This window comes from Euleptes europaea, chromosome 2 (assembly GCF_029931775.1).
Source record: "Euleptes europaea isolate rEulEur1 chromosome 2, rEulEur1.hap1, whole genome shotgun sequence".
In the NCBI taxonomy this organism is placed as follows: Eukaryota; Metazoa; Chordata; class Lepidosauria; order Squamata; family Sphaerodactylidae; genus Euleptes; species Euleptes europaea.
In genome coordinates, this window is record NC_079313.1 from 77,818,507 (window position 1) to 77,838,635 (window position 20,129).

Sequence of the window (20,129 nt, forward strand, 5' to 3'; positions counted from 1 at the left end):
AAAGGAAAAAGGGGAATTAAAGTAATCTTGAATTACTAAACAGGTTCACAGCACTGGATCAATAAGCACCACTGACAGGGATCACAGTCGCATTGCAATTCTGCCAATAACAGAAAAGCTGAGAGGACGACTTTTCTAAAGCAGCCAAGCATGAAGCAGCGAGTTTGGAGAGCAACCAGGAGCAATGTCCCGATTTACAGGCATCAGAGAAAGCAGCGGGTCTTGCTGCTCACTCATTTAAATAACGATGCATTCAAACTCTATGGGCCTAGTCATGGGATGGAATAACAAGGGGTAATTTCGTAAACTGAATCCGCATGCTCATTGCAAACCAATTCTCATCTGAGCCAAGCAAAAGGGGGGGGGGAAATCAGTGTTAATTTAATCAATTGATCAGACTATTGATTGCAAAACCGGAGCTGCTAGTTAGCCATGTGCAGTAACGCTCCCTCTACTTTTGAAGCCACAACATAATAATTGATTTCTTCACATGCTGTACCAAAATTTTAAAGAGGAAGAAAAGGAATGCAGTTTCCATGGGGGAGGGGGAATCAAATTTGCAGCCCAAGGAAAGACAGCAAGGCCACTGAGCACACAAAGCAGGAAAACAGACGGCAGTGTCTTGCAAGTTTCAAACTGAAATTAGTTACAGATGCAGTCATGGCGTCTTGTGTAAACGCTATCGATTGGGAAGCTGACAGTCTTAGGAGCCTCAATGCTAGGACAATCAATCCGGCAGCAGTGTCACCTGCCACTTTGCTGAATAGTTGACAATGCAATTATCCAGTGTTGAGGCAGAGAGTTGGCGTGTGTCAAATGCAGTTAACCACTTTCCGGGCACTACTCAATAATGTGTTTCACCGCCTGGTGCGAGAGACGACATGCGAAGACAAGGAACAGTTTAAAGTCATTGAGACACCACACTTCTCTGCACTTTGGGGAGGGGGGAGAACAGTCGCACTGCCCCTAGCTTAACAACTGTATTTTAAAATGCTATTAAAAATGTATCAATCAACAACTTGGCAGTTGAGGCTGAAGGGCAATCCCAAAGCTCATGAGATAGCCTGTGAAAAAAATAATCAAATGACTGTCTTTGGGACTTCTACACTGATACTTGGATGAGGGGGGAGGACCAATGCTGCAGTGGTGAGGAATGGACTAGATGAGCTCACATTGCCAAGAAAATGTACATTTAAAATGGGTGTTTTCAATTTGGAATCTATTCAGTTTCAAGTATGGAGTAGTTTCAAACGTCACTCCTTTCCCCCAGATTCCTTCTGCCAATTTAGTGGGCTTAAACAATCACATTTTTATTCCCCTCCCCCAATTAATCTCTCTTCCTCCCTGTTGCTGTGGAAAAGACCTATGCCAAGAGGGAAATGGTTTACTCAAAATGCAGCCAAGCACATAGGCAAGCTGAGAACAGAGGTTAGGTTTCTCCTTAATCTTTCAAGTTTCAATAATCTTGCCTGCAACAGGTAAAATTTCAGTTACTCCGTTCACTTAAACGGCAATCTTTTTACTAGAACGCGGCCCAACAGTGGTACCTCAAGAGGTCATACAGCAGGAACTGAATTCTTTCCAAGTGATGTTTAACCTATTTTTTTCTAAAGACAGCAGAAGGATGGTGCATCATTTCCCCTTCCAATAATTTAAACTCTCCCCTCTCAATGCTTAATTGAACTACATCTTTTATAACTTAAACCCATTTTCTCTTATCATTCCTTTGAGGCCACTGAAAAATTACCACTCATATATTTCTAATGATCATTGACATTTCAGATTCCCCATGTTTGCCTTGTGTTCAAACAAGCACAATTCACTCCCTACATGAGCCTTGTTATTCTGCCATGTTTAAGAGCAATCAAGACATTCAACAATAGGATTTTCCGATTTCATGCTCCAAAAGAAACTGGGCTAGAACTGACTTCTACCAAGAACGATATATACATATATTCTGGGGCTGTACCACTACAAGATGCAAGTGAGGAGCTTCTCTTAAAACTTCTCTAAATGAAACATTTCATGCTGACACAACACAATCCTACCAAGGAGAAGGTTTGGTACCGTCTCCCTGATGTCACTTTCCACAGCCAGGGAGCTGATGACTGGAGAAACATTCATTCAATCGTGCAACCATCATAAACATTCTGAATTGATACAACCCCATCAGAGCTGCACCACATTTCTTTCCGTACTGCATAATTACTGCTATAGAAAAAGGACCAGAATGGCAAAAAGTGCACTGGCATCATCCAGACCTTTTAATTGATTGTAGCATGAGCTCACATGGGGAAGTAGATGAAAGAAAGGCAGTTAGCCATAAGAATGTTTGTAATGTAAGGTAACCTGTGAAACAGCCCTGAAACTTTCCTTAAGGGACGCAACAGATACAAGCAAAAGAATGCTTTTGCCATGATTCCTAGGGGAAGACAGATTGGCTTCTCCTGCAGAGTTTGAGAGGCGACTCCTAAAGATTTTGACCCTGAGTTGTATCCCAAGCCACTGCCTCTGGCTCAAATACATACTACATTACTTAGTATAGAAATATCTTATTGTTCCCTCAGCTGGTTACAGAAAGGCAAAGTTCATGGAACACACTAAGGCCCTCTCTGCAGCTGCCAAGAGCAAATCCCTAATAATATTTATAATCCTACTTTCTTGACTGTGGCCATTTTATTTACCAAACCAGAGAAAAGTTAAAATTTTAATTTACTTCAAAAATTTGTTTTGATCCAATAATTCTCTCCTTATACAACATTTTAAGTAATTTAAAAAACCTTTAGCCACTATTATTCATTAGGAGGGAAAAAAATTAAAATTCTGTTTTAGAAGTCCTAACACAAGTATCTGGAGAATCGGGTTTGATTCCCCACTCTTCCACATGAGCGGCAGACTCTAATCTGGTTAACTGGGTTGGTATCCCTACTCTTCCGCATGAAGCTTGCTGGGTGACCTTGGGCTAGTCACAGTTCTTTCAGAACAGTTCTTTCAGCTCCACCTACCTCAGAAGGTGTCTGTTGTGGGGAGAGGAAGAGAAGGAGATTGTAAATTGGTTTGATTCTTCTTAAAAGGTAGAGAAAGTCGGCATATAAAAACCAACTTGTCTTCTTCTGTTTCAGTTTAATCTATTCTCAGCATAGAAGGTCCATGTTCTTGGTGCAGAATACACAGAAGCCTACACCACAGATCGACATATCCTCCAAGCAATGAGACAGAGCAACAACATGTAACAATGTGTCAAGGTGCCCAAGGGTCCCATAGCTTGTGAAGACATGAGTAAACAAGACTATGGATCTTCTATAGCCTGCTCCCCTTCCCTTGCCTTTTAAATTTCCCCTTGGGAAAGACTGAAGCATACTGTTACTTCATGAGGCATCATTAGAAGGGAGGGTGTCTACAGAAAGAATGTAGAGGGAAGAAGGGTGGGAATGTCCTAGGAAAGTACCATGGACAGCTGAACACAGCCACAGCGGCAAAATTTTCTGTTGGCCTGCACATCTCTCTATTTGTGTAGGAAGCTAAGAGATGTGGCACTACTGAAGAAACCAGAATTTGTGCAATTAGGCACTGTGACAAACCAAAGTTACTCAAACTACAATTAAACCAGGAACAAACCATGGTTTAGAATCCCGGTTCAGCACTCAACAGTTTGTAGGGCAGCCTGGATTTATATATCAACTTTGGTTTATCAACTATAGTTTATTTTGATGTCTGAATGCAACCACATTGATAAACTCTTGCACTGCTACAGGTACAGGCTCATGAAGGGGCCTTTTGACCCTCTCTATTCTATACCAGAAAGATGTCCATTTGTAACTGCTTGGACTCACATAGGTTGTATGACACGCACTCACACACACTCATAAACAAACATCTGGCACAATCACCATCTTCAAGACTGAAAGGTATCTGCCAAAGCAATGTGTGCCACATCATTCCCAGTTCTCAGTGTATGCTTCCTATCTCCTACTGGTACATCTCTGATGCAGATGGAACAATACTTTTGCTCAATGCATGCATCTCTGGAAATATTTTAACAGACTAGTGTGCACCTCCTGAAAAACTAAAGGAATCCAGGTTTTTAATGTATCCCTGGTTTGTACAGCAGTATCAGGGTTTGAAAAGATGTGCCTGTGGCAAGAAAAAAATGTATTTTTCATTGTCCATGGCATTTTCTTTTTGTTAAACTAATTTTGAGAAGGATAAACAGTTTATCAATTGTAAAACTTTTTAAAATGAAAACAACATCAACAGGAGGTGGGCAGCACTGAAAAAAAGAAATTAGGATCAGAAGATAAGAGAACAGAAATTAAATTACTGAAGAACAAATCCTGAAAGAGGGAATTTTCAAGCAAGGAGAGGAAGGTGAAGGACTTTATAGATACGTAGCTTTCTTATGTTGCTCTGCTGACAGCTCTCCAACTTCACTTTCTTCTGTCAAATCCATTCAGATCCAAGGCTAACAAATATTAGTTACAGATTCATTCATCCAAAGGCTCTGAACACTCTACAGACACCTTTTATTTCTTGGCCAGCCCCCTGGGAAATCTCATTGTCTTTTGCACTAATGCCACTGCCAGCTCTCTTAGATATGACCTTAAATGCAACTTTAATTCGACAGACTGAATGATGGAAATCAGGTACAAGCCTGTTAGCTCTGCAGGCAATCTGAACAAACAGAATCTTCCTTTTTGTTCACAAGAGATGAAAAACAGAAAATACAGCTAGCTGTTCCAAAGGGCAATAGGTGAGAGGTCACCCACTTGTACAATTCAACTTCTCCAGCAAAACAGACAATTATGACACCCACGTTTTGCTAGAAACTTGATACTACTGAGGAAACAAGGTAGTACAGGGAAAGGGAGAGCCTATGCATTTCAATTTTGACACCAGGTGGGTTTGCCAAGGTTCTCCATTTTATGGAGCTATCACACTTATGTGGCATTTCTGTGCTTCCGCACTGGACAATACAGGCTCTGGATTGCAAACTTCAGTAAGTGTTTAGAATGCTTCTAGGTATGCCTCACCCAACAGTGTGTACTAACAGCTGTAGCCACTGGTGCCACCTCTGCCAGTTGAGGGGTTGTTTTGCAGGAAGCTGGCTGTGACATCTACTAGTGACAAAGGAACCCAAGTTAAAAACCAGAACACTCAAGGACACACAGCTCTGCCACAGGAAATTAGGGTCTTGAGGCTCTCCCCTACTTTGCAAATTAAGAACGTAAGAGCAACCCTGCTGGATTAGACCATGGACAAAGTACTCCAGCATTCTGTTTCTAATACTGACCAGCCAGATGCCTCCAGGGAGCTTAACTGTGCATATTGTGTTTCCCCCAAACGTACTAGACAGAGCCCTCCATGAAAGCTCTATGTAGGGCTATTCTTGATAGTTGGTAGTTGTTCCACAGATAAGCCAGGACAGCCAGGAGAGATGGGGCTTCTCATTTTCTAAGGATACCAGCGCTTCCAGTGGTTAAAATGAGAGCCCTCCCCAAATGATTTCCCCACACAGCTCATTTCAGGATGCTCCTATTAACCACTCTTTAGAAAGCCCTGCTTACCATCTCTAATAGCTTTTAAGGCTTTGCCTATGCATGGTATTTCCAAGCCAACTGCCGTCCGAGAGCCTAGTGAATAGAGCTGGCCAGCTGTTGCTGTACCTGACGGAAGGTGCAATGCAAGGGATGTGGAGAGAGGCAACTTGGCTACATGCTTCAATCCCTCCATATCTGGAGAGGACAGCAATCTCAGCTCCATCAGACAGAACAGCTCAGAGTTTAAATAGGACTTGCTGCTCGCTTCCTTTTCCCGTCTCTGTCTCTCTCTTCCTTTGAAGTTGCTTGGACAGCTTCCTCAAGCTGGCGTTATCACTCCCTCTAACCACTCTTGGCAGGCAATCTAATTCCCCCTGAAAAGGTCACCGCCATTTTAACTGCCTTTCAATCACATTAGGAGTGCTGCCGCTCGTGCCCGCAGAGCTGTGCCTGCAGCTCTCCTGGCTGAGGTGCGATCGATAAACTGACATACTGTTCCCCTACCCCATCCCCCAATTACTCTTTCCCCAGTGGCCCCCCCTCTGCCATTCAGGACCCCCCCCCATACACCCCTCACCTCCTCTGGCTAAAGGAATGACACAAGATGCTGATGACCAAAAGCCTTCTAAAAGTGATACAACATTGGGAAGAGATAACCTATCATGCCCTAATCTACTTAGCCCATTTGCTCCAGCCAAGGGGGGAGTGGGGATGAGGCTCTCTCCCAAGATACACCAAAGCAGCAACATCCAGGGGACCAGCCGGCTCAGGCCCCTTTGAAGCGAGGTTACTACAAAGAGCAAGCCGGCCTTCTGCTCTCCTCCATGCAATCATTACGGTTATCGGTCTTGCATTCACCCTTTCTTCCTCGCAGTTACCGGTGCTGTGTTTCCCCCATCGATCCTCATGTAAGACACTGTTTTAAGTCCGCTCGCCTTTTGACTGTGCTAAGCCGTTTAAGAGATGACAGCAGCCTCTACCAGCACAAAGCCAATATGATTCTTTTCGGATAAAACACTTCCCCCCCCTTCACCCGCTCCTTCTCTTTCCACCCGCTCACTTTCAAGTAACAGACGTGCTCACAAAAAATGCTAAGCTTTCAAAGGGGGGAAAAAGCATTTTTGAACTCCTCCCCGCAATTCTTTTAAAAGATAACTTTACAATGTAGACAGCTGGGGTAAATGAGCAGCTGTTCTAAAGGACAACTGAGGAATTGCTACAAATGAAGAGAATTTAAAGGGGTAAAAGAATCAAGAGAGAAAATCCCCTCTACGCCCCCCACGTGCTGCTGCAGGAACAGAGCGCAGCTTGGAGCACTGGACATTGGCCTGTATGAAATAACCCTCCACAAAGTTAAGCACAAATAAATGCCCAGCATGCAAACACTGCCCCAAAGCAAATTAAGTTTGAAATTGACACAGATATTGCTGACTGCTGTAATGTGCTGAATATTCCAGACCGCTATATGCCCAGGAACCTGAGCAACAGTCCAACAAATCATGCTTTGATATTTCAAGCAGGGAAAATTTAAATCAGAACTTTTTTTGGGGGGGGGGCAGTTAAAACTTGTTATATTGGCTTGGATTCTGCCGAGGATTTCCACGGGCATGATTTTCACCAATTCCACCCTCCCATGGGAAACCTGATGCCCCCCCAGCTATTTGTGGGGGTCCCTGTCACCCAGGATCAGCATATCTGGGGGTGTTCTGGGATGATGGGAAGAGGGAATTGGTGAAAATCAGCCTCCCTTCCTCCTGGTGCAGAAATTCAAGGTGAGATTCAAGGCATTCTGTGCTGCTTAAAAACAGCCTGGTTTAAACTGAATTCTGAATGTAATACAAACAAACTTATTAAAGTAAGTCTACATAAGCTCTTAATACTGTACCCCTGGCCCTACTCCTAGTCTATGTAAAATAAGGGTCAAGAAGAATACTTCTGAGGTTAAGCATTTGACACAGTAAGCCATGTATGGTATTTAATATTTTCAAAATATGGCACATGAATGGTGTAAAAGAAAAGCTACTTGGATGGATTTTAGTTAAGTGTCCAGGAGTTTCCCTTTGATCCCACAAAACTAATTAAACCCCTCTCATTCTCACCCTAGTCGTGGCGCTTGCTTATAAAGTGAGAATGCCAACAAAACAGCATTCTTACTTTGTTTCTTAGCAGCATTAAGAGTTGAATCTCCTTGAGAAGAATAGAGACATCATCATCAATATATCTAATTCTCAGCATGGCCCCATTTGTGGATACTTAAATCTGGAGACTGGAGCCATGAACAGACAAGACAGCTCTTTCTACTAACCTGAAAAATGCCCCACATTTCGCAGAAAAATCTGAAATCTAAAAATAAATACATTGGGGGCTTAACCCCCCCATAATAAAAGCAGTACTTGTAGGAAACAAATCCCTCCATGGCTGTTGCTAGGAAATAACAAAAGTACTGTGAGCCTTGGTTTCTGTCAGTAAAAGGTGGAGGGAGGGGGCAGGGACCTTTCCAGGGCTGTCTTGGCCTTTGAGGGAAGACTCATCAGGCCCAGGGCCAACAGCAACTTGCTACCACATGGCTTGTAAGACTCACCTAGTACCTGCTGCATGCTACTGTTCAACAATAGCTATCCATGAATGCAAATGAGGTATAGTGGTTAGAGTTTCAGACTAGGATCTGGGAAACCCAGGTTTGAATCACCACTCTGCCATGGAAGGTCACTGGGTGACCTTGGGCCAGTTACACATTCTCAATTTAACTTACCACACAGGGTTATTGTGAGGATAAAAGGAAGGAGAGAATGATGTAAGCTGCTTTGGGTCCCCATTGTGGGGATGTAAATACATAATAGATAAAGCTGGGAGAGGGCAGATAAAAGGTGGGCAGGACGGAAAGAAGGAAGCAGGGAAAGGTGAGGATACTGGGTTGCCAGGAGGAGGGAAAGAGGAAATGGTGTGGGGAAGGAGATATAGGAGAACATAAGGACCTACAAATCCTTGTAGGTTCCACACTGTGCAACTGGCCCATAGTTTTCCCAGGTAGAGGTTGGGGGGGGGAGAAGGAGGGAAAGCTGAAGATGGGAGGGCAGATAAAGGCAGGTTAAGAAAATAAAATAATAATAGGCATACATTCAAAGTGTCTTTCAGTCCAATTTACTGCTCTGACCTCGCCTCTGTCCAGTCATTCTTCGCATTGGACTAGAATCTGGGAGACCCAGATTCGAATCCCTACTCTGCCATGGAAACTTCCCGGATGACCTTGGGCCAGTCACATACATTTAGCCTAAGTTACCTCACAGGGTTGTTGTATGTAAGTAAATGTATAAGTAACTGTGCTTCACCTTTGCATTGGGACATTTGATTGCTTCCGGTGAAGACAGCAGAATTACCTGCTCTTAGAGGTGGCTGCCCATTGCAGGAGTTTAGTGTTCTGCCTTGCCCCCACTTTCTAATCAGTAAGTGTGCCCAGAACATTGACTTGTACTGCAACACAACACATAGGCTCCTCTCAGTTAGATGACTCCAACACACTCCAAACCTTGATGCATCTAAGAATGAAATATGCCTTCAGTTTTAATTCAGTAAGAAAGTGAGTGTCAGCTAGCATAATTTTGGGAAATGCTGATCTAAACTCAGATAGAACAAAAACATTAAAATGGAATTATTACAGGGATAATTTTAAGGGCCCATTTTTGTTCTAACAGAACCTTCCTCATTGCACTTAAAAGAGAAAACTGGTAAGATATGTGGATAGTATTTTACCATCAAACATTCCACGAACTCTCCAACTAAGAAGGAATTAGGACCTGGCAGTAACATGGACTAGAAGGTTACTATCCTACTTTACATAAGCTACGGGAAGAAGGCAACCCTTTTTTAGGCATCTAACAAGGAATGCCCAGTTCAATTTTATTTTCCAGTACCAACTTCTAACTCTGCATCTACAGAACTCAGTGCTAAGAATCCTGTCTCTTAAAATCCTATTACTTTAAGCTTAGAAACATCAGATAATAAGGACAAGGTAGTAAATGAACTGAGGCTGTCGTATTTTGGTCATGTCAGACGACAAGAGTCACTGGAAAAGACATTCATGCTAGGAAAAGTTGAGGGCAGCAGGAAAAGAGGAAGACCCAACAAGAGATTGATTGACTCAATAAAGGAAGCCACGGCCTTCAATTTGCAGGATCTGAGCAGGGCTGTCAAAGATAGGACATTTTGGAGGACTTTCATTCATAGGGTCGCCATGAGTCGGAAGCGACTTGACGGCACTTAACACATAGTAAATAGGCTAATCAAGAAAACACCAGGAAATATGTGGAGGGGATCCATTTTCAAGAAAACATAGTACGGTAGTTTTTTTAACAATATTAAGTAATTGCTATTTCTCTTTCAAATAAATACAAAAAGCACGATAATCTCTTCCAAATGATTGGGACATCAAAGGAAAATATTTCAGGCAAGGGTACAAAATAGCATGAAAAACTGCAATCTTATCCTGAAAGACGAGCGTCCTTATTTCCACATCAACAATAAAGCAGACATATCATAAATGAGATCCCTGAGTTTCCCATGCTAACTACAGAGTACTCTCCCTGTCTGCAGAAGATATGGATTTTCATCTGTGCTACTCAGATGTGCACATCTGACCTGTGGGGTGTGAAACATGCTAGATACCAGTTTGCGCTGTAACTAGAACCATTAAAGATGCAGACAACTCAAAGTTCCTGGAACACTGGGATGCTACTGTTCCCCTTACACCCTCTAGAAGTCCACAGGCCTAAGGAGGGTATGACAGGCTAATACTTTCCCCAGCAGTCAATCAGTTGGATGGGAATTATAAATTAAAAGAGGCAGATGTAGGGAACCCAGAAGATGACAACCACAACAGAGATTTCAGATGAAGATTTACAAAACTGGTCCAACAAGCTGCAGAGCAGAAGGGCAGTGTGCCTTGGAAAAAAACAAATAGCCTTTGAAGAAAGAGACTAAAGCAACACTAGTATTGCTAGATCTGTTTGTTTATCCCAAATGACACACTGAGAAAAACAGAAGACTCGTTGGTAAGCCAGAATAACTCCTCAAGTTTTTAAAGCTCAGTCCCTATTTCAATGGGCTTTCCTCTCATAAAAAAATCAAGGGCAATCTAGTAATATGTGGACTCACACTTAAAGATATTAGCTTTGTCTGATGGGGCAAAGTACTAGCTTCTTTATTCAAGCAAGGGTAAGGAGGAATCATCTCCAAGGAACTACAAGGTTCACTCCAGACAGTTTAGTTAATCCTGACACAGAGCAAAAGGCTGAGTGTAAGAGAAGAGCCAGGTGCACAGCTAAAATTACATTCACCAATAAAACTCACAAAGGTCACATTTTGCCATAACTCATTCTCTCCTTTGCAGCCGATTTTCCTGTCACAAGGGAAGGAATAGAAGGAGGAAAAATAAGATGTGTTTGTCTGGGAGCCCTGAGGGTGCAGTGCTGGAGGTGTATGGCAGGTTGCTGAATTCTCATTTATCAGCCTTAAAAAAGATGGAGTGATAAATGCATAACCGGCCCTTTAATATTTTATGCAGGTGCTAAAGTGACTTAGCTGTCAGCTTCCATACATCACCAGCGGCTGATAAACCAGCTTTCGTCACTTCAGACTGGGGCTTTTTACAATTTCATTCTTCGCTTCAGTTCCCCCCCCTTTTTTTAAACTATGCATAGCATTAGTGAAACTGATCTGGCAATGGCTGCTGCTATTCTCTCCAACTTTGGGTTATACTACCTGATGTTCATTGAAAGCACTCTACTAACACTTCTACAATTTTGTTTTCCCAGGCATATAAACATAATTTGAACCTGACTGCAGGCATGCACCTTCACTGACAGGTAAGCAACTGGCCTTTTAAGACAGTTTGACAAGGTTCACAGTACCATCCTAAGCAGAGTTACATCCTTCTAAACCCAGTAACTTCAATGGACTTAGAAGGGTGGAACTCTGCTTAGGTTGGCACTATCAGAGAAAGAGGGCATATTGTTATTGATGGCTGTTCTAGTTCAGGAAGTTCAAAAGGGCTACCTTTAAGAATCTTCAGCAATTAAGAATTAGAAAGGGACTTTTGTGGACATAACTATGCTGACACTACCTTACGAGGGTTTCCACCCACCCTTTAGGTAAAAATATACTATCAAGAGACTAACAATGTAATTTTGGATTGGGGAGCATGCCACTAGCCATTACTGCACCAATTTCTCCTTAAGAAATTTCTCCATGTCTCCTTAAGAGTCAGTCATCTATGCCAAGCTGCTTCTAGGATTCTCAGTATCCCAGCATGTGACTTGCAAGAAGACTTACATACAAGTCTTTTTGAAGACACAGGCCCAGGAGAACAAAATACCTATCCAAGACTGACTTTCTACATTCTTTATCCCACCTCCTGATAAAAAGAGGAAACATGCATTGCTTTGGTCCCGGCACATCTCAGCTGTTCCCTCCAACGCCCCTTACCTCGGAATCCTCCTTCCAGTAGAGTGGTGGCTCGTATCCTCTTCTGCCCACACCATTCATACTCTTCAAAGCGATTACCATTCTCATTCTCAATGTCTACAGAGTCATCCTCCATCATGCATGAGCCTTCCCTCTGGGTTGGCAAAGAGAACAAAGCACTAAGCATCCTTTCAGTGTCTTGGGTAAAGAACTGTGCTAGTGGGGAAATTTTCTTGTCAGTGAGAGGCACACAGGCAAGGCTGACTGATAGAAGAAGTGGGCATGGACAGGTTGGCACAGAGTACAAGCAAAACATTATAAAGCTTAACATCAGGGAATACCTAACAATGTAATCAGTTTGCATCAGTGGAATTAACAGATTTTCACTTTGAGAGTTCTCAGGAGCTCCTGGGGGTCTGCTTCTCTTACAATGGAGTTGTTAACAGTACCAAGCTTCCCATTTTATTTACAGTGACTAAGCTAAACAAATCCAGGGCTGTTTCCAAATGCAGCCTGACATGGACTTCCATAGTCTGGGAGACATCTGTGCCCAAACCAAAATCCAGATCCTTGGACATGTCACAGAAAGTAACTCTCACCACTGGGGACTTCTGAGCATGGCAGTCCCAGTTTCATGGTATCACAGGCATTATGATCAACGAAACAGAGCAACATACCTATGTCATCATTATGAAAGGATCAATGTAGCTAATTTCTTAATCATCAATCAGAAGTATGGATTTTTAGGAGCTCTCTCTCCACACTGGGATACCATATATCAGTGCAACCCTGGCCTGTAATGACTCAAGGCAGAAGACAGGAAAACTGAGCTGCTGCTGAAGTATGTTAGAATGGAACTATACCATTCTACATCAGGCTTTAGGATAGCTATTGGAAAAATTATTCTTCAGATTTGCTAGCACAGAAGTGCTGCCTGCATGGCTGGAATAATGTATTTCAAGCCTCTTGAGGATGCTGCTCATCAGTACAGTCTGATTCCAATTTTGAAGATTCAACCCACCAACTGGAAGTCCCAGTCACATGATGTTCCTTAACTGTCAAACAACAGCCCACAGTCAATTGCATCAGAGGCTGCTATGTGATCCACCATGCTTAGAATGTCAAGCTACTCTTCATCAGCAAACTACTCAATGCCCTAACAAGTATTTTTACCATAATAATAAGAGCAGAACCAGAGAGCAATTGCCTCACAAGATGACTGTTCTGTACCTGTACTGCTAGAACCTTTTCAATTACCTTTCTTAAAAATGAGAGATTAGAGACTGTCTGATCATAGGTAGCACTTGAGTATCAAGAGGACTGACTACAGCATGAGAAGCATTTGGCTGCTCTTGCTAGCCACTTGTTATTCAATCTATGCCTTTGCCACTACAGATATAGCTAGAGTCCAACAAGAGGCTACAGCCCTCCCCGACAGCTTAAAATAGTCACTGAGCCTGCTGTTCCCTCTCATTTGAAAGGGCATAAAGATATTGAGACTGTCAAAATCCACCTAACAGGCTAAAACATTCAAACTATTTCCAAGACAGAGATCTAGTACAGATCTGCAAAGGAACCCTCAAACCTGTGGTCTTCACTCTGCAAGCTTGGTTTCTAGCCAGATCACCAGCACAGCAGAGAGTAAGAAGAAAGAAACGAGAGAGGCAGCAGGGAACCCTCAGCGCTTCTACCTTTGCAAGGCATTGTTCGACATGCCTACTCCTCTCCTCCTCGGATCCTGAGAGAGGCCGGCTGCAGAGGGGACATACCTGCCCTTCATCTTGCTTCCTCCGTTTCATTTTCCCAATCCGAGCTGCACAGGGAAAGCAAAAAGAAAGAAAGAAATCAACAAGTTATTATTATTTTGTGTGTGTGTGTATTTTATATGCAGGTCTCTAGGACTAATGCTCACTCCCTTCTCACCCACGCCTCCGTAATATCCCATCCGCTTCTTGTAAGGAAGCAGGAAGAAATGCTGCTATTCATATGCCTAAGAATCTATACTCCGTATATATTTTATCATGAGCATTTCACCATCTATTATGAGTTTAACTGAACTGATACCTATGAACCAGACCCATTTTGCCAACCTCCAGGAAAAAGGAAAAATACTGAACCAAGAACTTGCCCTAAAGAAGACATGGTAGCTCCGTTTCCTTTTTGGAACATCTTTTTCTCCCCTTGGAGAGCCTAAGAATCATAATTTTCTAGTTACTTTCAGACTTTTAATGGCCATTTCAGGCTTTGATCACAGTTGAAGGAAAAGCCCCAGCAAACCTGATTGGGCAAAGTTACTTTCATTATCACCTGCAAATGCCACACCCTCATTGAGGGGATGCCCAAACAGGACACATTCTCCTGCAAGAATATCCTGGCAAGAGACGAATTTACTACAGACTTAGCAACCTGAAAGTCACTGTAAGAGAAGACTGCTATTGGTATAAATGGAAATCATAGGAATAAAGTAATCTGCTCAGCTGTGATCACAAAATTCAGCTTTTCTCAAAATGATTCCTACAGCTTCTCCAGTAAGCAAGCTTCTGAACAGGGAGGAGAAAAACCTGAGCAACTTGCGGGCAGCTTCCAACAAATATTTAGGACTATATCATGCTTCAAGTGTTCAAAAGATGATCTCACTTAGCACACTGCTAATCCCTGTTTTTCTATTCTTAAACAGGCCTGCATGGTAAATTTCAAAAAGTGTGGGCTGCGAGTCCACTGGGAGATTTGCCTAGGAAACAGAACTGACTGTGACATTTCTGTGCAAATGTATACAAAAGGTGTGTATGTGTGTAAAGTAGATTCAAGTCGCAGCCAACTTATGGCAACCCTGTAGGGTTTTTAAGGCAACAGATTAACAAAGGTGGTCTGCCATTGCCTTCCTCTGCACAACAACCCTGGTATTCCGTGGTCTCCAATCCAATTACTAATCATGGCTGACCCTGCATAGCTTCTGAGATCAGGCTAACCTGGGCCATGCAGGTCAGGGCTGTGTACAAAATAATGACAATTCACAGCAGCAGTCACTGGCAACAGCACACCTTTCTTTAATCTACTCTGCTAAACGCTGATATTAATCAAAAACCCTACTAAAAAATTGCCACCACAAGTGAAAAATATATGGATATTTGTCTGTTCAAGTCCTAGAACTAGGAACTTAAAAAAACAACATGGCTTTCTATACTGGGTAGACCAGCCAGTCAAGACAATCTTTTCCTTTCTCCAACTGATGATTAATTTGAGCCATCATTAAACATGGGCAAAACATCTGGAATTTATGCATTCAAGCAACGTCTATCTTTAAGAAAGATGGCTTTAGGCACATATTATCAGATATCTCAATCACAGGCAGGGGGAAATGAGCAGCTTAATTAATAAAGAAGGTCAAAATTCTGATGAAGACCCAAAGAAGAGCCCAAGGAAATCCTGCATGGTAATAAGAGGTGACATGACAGAGAAATTGCTTAGCACAGTAACAATTATTGACATTGCAAGCCTCAGTGTGAGCTGCAAAAAGTGGAATGCATTGCAACTGTATAGCAAAGTGTTGCATACCAAGAAAGAAGAAAAGATCAAGAACTAAAATTAAGGCAGGGGTGTAAAAATAGAAAGGGGTGTGTGTGACAGGCAGGTGACAATAGCAGCTACAGGCTGTTAGCAGGAGTCATAGGATCATAAGAAAGGCCATGCTGGATCAGACCATGGTCCATCAAGTCCAGCAGTCTGTTCACACAGTGGCCAACCAAGTGCCTCTAGGAAACCCACAAGGAAGACGACTGCAGCAGTGTTATTCTGCCTGTGTTCCAAAGCACCTAATATTATAGGAATGCTCCTCTGATCGTGGAGAGAATAGGTATGCATCTGCCTGGATGTTAAATCACAATCAGAGGGCTTGTTGTAGGTGTTCTATCACCTGAAGACTGATAAGAACATAAGAAAGACCATGCTGGATCAGACCAAGGTCCATCAAATCTAGCAGTCTGTTCACACTAGGGCTGTCAATTCGGTTCGGCCCGAACTGAAAATCAGCCGAATTTCCCCTGATTCGGTGGTTTTTAGTTCGGGAGGAACCGAACTCAAAACTGACGGGCAACCGTGGGGCCGAATTCAGCGAGTTCGGGAGTTCGCTAATAAATTCAGCAAATTCGGGGCCGTCAGTAAGCAGCATAACCGTCAGTAAGCAGCATTCTCCTCCCCCGGCCAATCGGTGGGCAAGTTGGGTCTTCTTCTGGCCAATCAGTCAGGATTGAGTACTGGAGGAATCAGCTGATGTGCGGCCCAGCCAGGGAGAGAGAGCGAAATCCTCGTGTGTGTGTGTGGGGTGCTTGTGCACATTCGCTCCTTTCTGTGGCTGCAGGGGGCGTATTTTTTGGGGTACAGACACAAAACTTTCACTGGAGTTTCAGACCAGTGTTCTTAAGATACCCCCCAAGTTTTGTAAACATTGGGTCAGGGGGTCCCGAGATATGGGCTCCCCCCTTTTTCTTTCCATGGCTGCAGGGGGCGCATTTTTGGGGGTACAGATCCCAAACTTTGAGCGGAGTTTCAGACCAGTGTTCTTAAGATACCCCCCAAGTTTTGTAAACATTGGGTCAGGGGGTCTCGAGATATGGGCTCTCCCCCTTTTCCCTCCCCCCTTTTCCATTTATGTGGCTGCAGGGGGCGCTTTTTTGGGGATATAGCCCCCAAACTTTTAGCATAGCTTCAGTGAATTATTCTTAAGATACTACCCAAGTTTTGTAAAGATGGGTTCAGTGGGGGCAGAAATATCACCTCCCCCCCTTTTCTCTTTCCATGGCTGCAGGGGGCGCATTTTTGGGGGTGCAGATCCCAAACTTTGAGCGGAGTTTCAGACCAGTGTTCTTAAGATACCCCCCAAGTTTTGTGAACATTGGGTCAGGGGGTCCCGAGATATGGGCTTTCCCCTTTCCCCTATTGGGATGAATGGATCCGATCCTGTGCATCTTCTCCAGAGCAAAACGTTCCGTGCCTAATTGGAATCATCTTGGATTATTTACAAGTCCTCTCTTCAGCCCCTCTTGATGGAACAGAAGACAGCCACAGTAAGACCCCTTTGGGGGCTTTAATCTATAATTTTTCTCCTGTGTATGTGTGTGTGTGTGGGGGAAAGCAGAGTCTGTGTGTGTGTGGGGAGGGAGCAGTTTCTGTGGGTGGGTGGGAAGCCAAAGGGGGCTTTCGTTGGTTCTGCCTGGGGTGTGTGTTCCCCCTCGAGTCTCTCGCTCCCTGGTTTGAGGGGGGAGGTTTCAGTTGTGTGTTGCAAAGGTGTTGTTTAACAAGGTTGTGTTGTTTTGCAAACTTGTCAGCTGTTGTCGGGGCTGGGAGCTTTGTGCGTGGGCGGCAAGCTCTGCTGAGAGATGCACATTAAGGGTGGGGGGACCCCTTTCAGGGCCCATATCTCAGCCCCCCCGACCCAATCTTTACAAAAGTTGGGGAGTCTTTCAATAAACGTCCCTTGAAGCTCTGCCAAAAGTTTGGGACCTCTAACCCCAAAAATGCCCCCCCAGAGCCGCGGAAAGGCGCGATTGTGTTTTTAATGGCTTTATTCGGCTGAATTTTTTTCCGAACTTTGAATTCCCGCCGAATTGAACGGATCCGAAGTGGGGGAGTTCGGACTTCGGCACGTACCGAACCCACAAGGGCCAAATTCGGCCGAATCCGAACTGTACCGAATTTTTTTTTTTGACAGCCCTAGTCCACACTGTGGCCATCCAGGTGCCTCTAGCAAGCCCACAAACAAGATGACTGCAGCAGCATTATTCTGCCTGTCTTCCCCAGCACCTAAAAGGCAAGGAGTCCAGGGAGGTAGTCCAGAAAAGTCAATTTCTATTTCAGCTCTTTCTTCGAGACAAACATATAAGCACATTCTGAAGGATCTGTAGACTATACGTAACAGAAAGCCTTGCAAATAAGCAAGAGACAACTGGTCACACACTCTGATCCACTCACCTGAGCCTGCCCCAATATTGTTTTCCTCTGACTTACCCTAGTACTCTTCCCCTCCCAGGACACAATGGGCTAGACTTGCCACATCTTTCCCCTCCTCAGCTGCCAGAAGGCATAAGGAGCCAGGAAGAAGGGATAGCTATCACAATTAGTCCCAGCTAACTTGTCAGATCTCAGAAGCTAAGCAAGGTTGGCCCTGGTTAGTACTTGGATGGGAGACCACCAAAGAATACCAGGGTTGTTGTGCAGAGGAAGGTAATGGCAAACCACCTCTGTTAGTCTCTTGCCTTGAAAACTCTACTGGGTTGCTGTAAGTCAGCTGCGACTTGTCAGCCATTCACACACACAATGCACACACTCAAGAAATGGAACAAGAAACAACAATACACTGCTCTACTGTGTTTACAACACGTGAACACATGAAGCTACCTTATACTGCATCAGACCCTTGGTCCATCAAAGTCAGTATTGTCTACTCAGACCAGCAGCGGCTCTCCAGGGCCTCAGGCTGAGGTCTTTCACATCACCTACTTGTCTAGTCCGTTTAATTGGAGATGCCAGGGATTGAACCTGGGACCTTCTGTGGGCCAAGCAGAGGCTCTACCGCTGAGCCACAGCCCCCTATGACTCGCACTACTCTGCTCACTCGCTCAAGTTTTCCTACCGGTTTAATGTTTCAATTTTAATGTTTTAAGTTTGCTGTCAGCCGCTTCGGGGATCCCAAACAGGACGGAAGCAGAGCGATGGTTCAAATAATGGGAGGACTGTCTCCCGCTACACTCAGCTAATGGCCATGCGTGCATCCCTGGGGCGCAAGAAGCCTCCCCTGGGGGCAAGCGACGGGGAAAAAAGGCAGAGGAATGCATGGCCATTAGAGAGCAGCTTAGCTAAACCCACTGAGTGACTTCCTGACAGGGGTGCGCTTCCAACAGTGAGTCCCTGCGCCGGACCAGCCCTGACGCGATGCTACAGCGGAGGGCCAGATGTCAGGCGGATCTTCACTGCAACAAAGAGGGACTTGAAATGTTTTCCACTTTATTTCTCTTGTAGGAAAATAACAGAAAAAGAAAACCAGCCACCTTATACATTGTGTTTTGGATAATACCCTATTTGAGATACAGCTCCACTCTGGTGGTAGCCTCTGGGATCATTTCTCCAACCCACTAATCTCCCATGAGGGGAGGAGAAACAGATAGCATAGCATGAAGCCTTAAATTCAGGGATTCCATTTTGGACGTGCCTACCCATTTCTCTCTTTTAGGAAAACAGGAAAAGAGAGACTAATGTGCTGCCTTCAGACTGTAGTTCTGTCTTAAACAGGGCTCTCTGTTAGGGAGGCCACCTGCTGGGGTGTTGCCTTCTCTTTTCTACAAAGCAGGAGTGAGAGTTTTCACTTGGGAAGCAGCACAATTGCTCAACTCACTTGCTCACCTGAAGGGAATCCAGGCCAGCGGTTCTTTGCAAGCTGGTACTAAATGGTTTGGGCTAGCCCGATCTCATCAGATCTTGAAAGCTAAGCAGGGTTGGCCTTGGTTAGTATTTGGATGCAAGACCACCAGGGAAGTCCAGGGTCTATGCAGAGGCAGGCAATGGAATACCACCTTGAAATGTCTCTTGCCTTGAAAAACCTATGGGGGTCGCCATAAGTCGGCTGCAACTTGACAGCAGCTTGTGTGTGTGTAAAGTGCCGTCAAATCGCAGCTGACCTATGGAGACCCCTTTTGGGGTTTTCATGGCAAGAGACTAACAGAGGTGGTTTGCCAGTGCCTTCCTCTGCACAGCAACCCTGGTAATCCTTGGTGGTCTCCCATCCAAATACTAACCAGGGCTGACCCTGCTCAGCTTCTGAGATCTGATGAGATCAGGCTAGCCTGGGTCATCCAGGTCAGGGCTGACAGCAGCTTACACATACAATAATGCCACTATCATCAAACATTTGAAGGGAAGGGGGGGTTTGCTGCTCCTCTGAACAGCAGCCCAATCCATATTATGACATGGAGGGGAACTAAATGAACACCAGATTTGAAGTCAGAAAGACTTTTATTGATTGATTTGATTTATATGCCACCCTATCCTGGCAAGGTTGGGCTCAGGGCAGCTTATAACAATAAGTTAACAGATCAATAAATAGGCAAAATACAAGGTTAAAACATACAACATTCATTAACG

At 44.1% G+C, this 20,129-nt stretch overlaps 1 protein-coding gene across 4 annotated transcripts in view; it reads right to left on the reverse strand.

Annotated features, from left to right (window-relative positions):
- The window catches only part of RNF220 (ring finger protein 220), a 337,388-nt gene that overhangs the window by 52,967 nt on the left and 264,292 nt on the right, over positions 1-20,129 (reverse strand). For 3 of the 4 annotated variants that reach the window (XM_056845154.1, XM_056845153.1, XM_056845152.1), the window contains 2 exons: positions 13,688-13,809; positions 12,018-12,150 (listed from right to left, as the gene is read on the reverse strand). In XM_056845154.1, the coding sequence (XP_056701132.1) occupies positions 12,018-12,150; positions 13,688-13,809 (255 nt within the window). The remainder of the gene's footprint in view (positions 1-12,017; positions 12,151-13,687; positions 13,810-20,129) is intronic. The other variant, XM_056845155.1, reaches the window with a different exon arrangement.